This window comes from Homarus americanus, unplaced genomic scaffold, assembly GCF_018991925.1.
Source record: "Homarus americanus isolate GMGI-L3 unplaced genomic scaffold, GMGI_Hamer_2.0 scaffold9669, whole genome shotgun sequence".
Classification (NCBI taxonomy): domain Eukaryota; kingdom Metazoa; phylum Arthropoda; class Malacostraca; order Decapoda; family Nephropidae; genus Homarus; species Homarus americanus.
The window spans coordinates 2,488-4,967 of record NW_024752523.1 but is presented as its reverse complement, the minus strand read 5'-3'; the positions used below and the strand labels follow the sequence as shown (position 1 = coordinate 4,967).

The window sequence follows — 2,480 nt, the reverse complement described above, 5'->3', positions numbered from 1 at the left end:
GATTCCCAGAGGGCCGCTTTCTCCTGCCTGCCTCTCCCTCCTGCCTGTGCCTCCCGTCCATGCCCCTTCCCGTCCGTGCCCCCCCTCGTCTATTCCAATTCCCGTCCATGTTACTTCCCCTCCATTACGCTGTCTCACCTTGTCTTAGTCCTCCATCACATTCCCTCCACCCCTACCCAAGCCTCCTTCCACCCTCACGTCTCCTTCCTCCACCCCCCTCACTTTTCCTTCTTCCTTACACCACCCTCCCTCTCTCTTTTAAACACCCTCTTCCTCCTCCGTCTAACACTGTCTCTCCCTCAAGGGTGTGACGTACCCTGCGTGTCACGGCATCTGGAGGAACTGGGCACCGCCGCTGGAGAGGTCGAGGCTCGCTACCTTGGCCTTATGTGGTAGCTACGCGGGCGCCGTCGTGGGTATGCCTGTCTCTGCCTGGCTCACGGAGGGAATAGGTTGGCCCGCACCCTTCTACTTCTTCGGTAAGTTGAGGCTCTGTGATTATTACTGTAGGTGGTTGTGACTGTTATATAAACAAGGGGTTAAATAATCACTACCGTTCCTTCAACACACACAGGTATGGTTGGTGTCACGTGGGGGTTCTTCTGGTACTGGTTGGCGTTTGAGAAGCCAGCGACCCATCCCACCATCAGCGCCAGAGAGCAGCAGTACATTGAGGAGAGTCTCGGTAAACAGGTAAGGCCTCAGCATAGCTAACTGTTGACACCCCCATGAGTAGGTGTGCTTCTGTATATGAACGATGTTGGCTGATTTTTTAGGTAGGTTTTAATCTAAGCGTTTTACTAATGTTGCGTTTACCAATGTTTTTTTTTTTGGCATCTCAATCAAGTCATTTATGATGTTTGGTTATTATTGACGAGGTCATTCTCCAAGAGGGAATTATTTAATGAGACATTCTTCCCGAGTAGAAAAAACACAACCAAGTTTTTTTTTATGAAGATTTATATATTAAAAGTTGGTGTGTCGATTTAATTTAGTTACGTTAGGTTTAGGTTGAGTGAATAGGATAACACGACTGACCTGCCCCTCTACCACCACCACCACCATAGCGGTTTAAGCAGCCCACATTCTCCACGACACCCTGGAGAGCGTTCGCCACCTCGATGCCAGTGTGGGCGATCGTCGTGGCCAACATCGCCCGTTCGTGGACCTTCTACCTCCTCATCATCTCACAACCTCAGTACTTCAAGGAGGTCTTCGAATACGATATAGCCAAGGTTCGTCGCCTGGGGGTAGATTCTAATTTCATCTCTGTTTTTTTATTCTGTGGGTCATCTGGGGGGTCATGTGAGGTCATCTTCAGTCCTACTTGCCTTATCACGTCGTCCCTCCTTCCTTCCCTCCCTTCCCTCCTTCCTTCCACAGAGCGGGACCATCTCGGCCTTGCCTCACCTGGTCATGGCCATCATAGTGCCGTTCGGGGGTCAACTTGCCGACTACTTCCGTAAGAACAAAATCATGTCAACGACGACTGTGAGGAAGCTGTTCAACTGTGGCGGCTTCGGGATGGAGGCGATATTCCTGATGGTGACCGCCTTCAGTAGAGACACCAGGGTCGCCATTACCTCCCTCACCATCGCTGTTGGCTTCTCCGGCTTTGCTATATCAGGTAAAGTGAGTTTGAATTCACTAGGTGTATTCTTCCTTCCTTCCTTCCTTCCTTCCTTTAACACTGCCCACAATTCCGACTCTCACTCCGTCCCACTACTCCCTCCCTTTCAACCCTCCCTCCCTCCCTCCCTCCCTCCCTCCCTCCCTCCAACTCTCACCCTCCTCCACCCTCCTTTTACCCTTCATCATCCTCTCTCTCTCTCTCTCTCTCTCTCTCTCTCTCTCTCTGGAGAAATGGAGGGGAGAGGAACGGTGAGAGTGAGGGTAGGGAGAGTGAGAGTGAGTGTGGGAGTTAGTGAAGAGAATGGGTGGAAAGTGATGGGTGTGTGTGTGCTGAGGGAGAGTAGGGTGAGGGAGAATACAGTGAGGGAGAGTAAGATGAGGGAGAATAGGGGGGCAAGGGAGATTAGGTTATGAGAAGGCTGAGCAATAATCTCCCCGGGACATCACCTTAAGATCCTAACACTCACTCCCTACTTTCCCCCTTACCCTCTCCTCTCCCCCCCCCTCCTCTTTCCTCTTTTCTCTTACCTCTCCCTTCGAATCAGTGTGTTAGCTCCATCGAATGACATCTCTTCCTTCTTCCTCCCTTCCTCTTGATCTACCTTCCTCCTTCTCCATTTGACCAATTTCTCTTCCTCCTCCCCCTTCTCTTCCTCCCGCCCCTCTCCTTCCTCCCCTTCTTCTTCCTCCTTCCCCTCCTCTTCTCTCTTCTCCTTCTCTTCCTCCCCCCATCCTCCTCCTCCCTTCCTCTTCCTCCGGCATTCTTCTTTCCTCCCCCATCCCTCCCCTTCCCTCCTCCTTCTTCCTCTGCATCCTCTTCCTCCTCCCCCTCCTCCTCCCCTCATCTT

At 51.9% G+C, this 2,480-nt stretch overlaps 1 protein-coding gene across 1 annotated transcript; it reads left to right on the top strand.

Annotated features, from left to right (window-relative positions):
• Positions 1-308: 308 nt before the first annotated feature.
• On the top strand, positions 309-1,632 carry LOC121855127 (vesicular glutamate transporter 3-like; the record flags this gene model as incomplete). The annotated part of the gene is made up of 4 exons (XM_042349993.1): positions 309-479; positions 575-693; positions 1,068-1,235; positions 1,384-1,632. Coding segments are annotated over exons 1-4 (597 nt in total), but the record flags the coding sequence as incomplete, so codon positions are not given.
• Between the last annotated feature and the right edge of the window lie 848 nt (positions 1,633-2,480).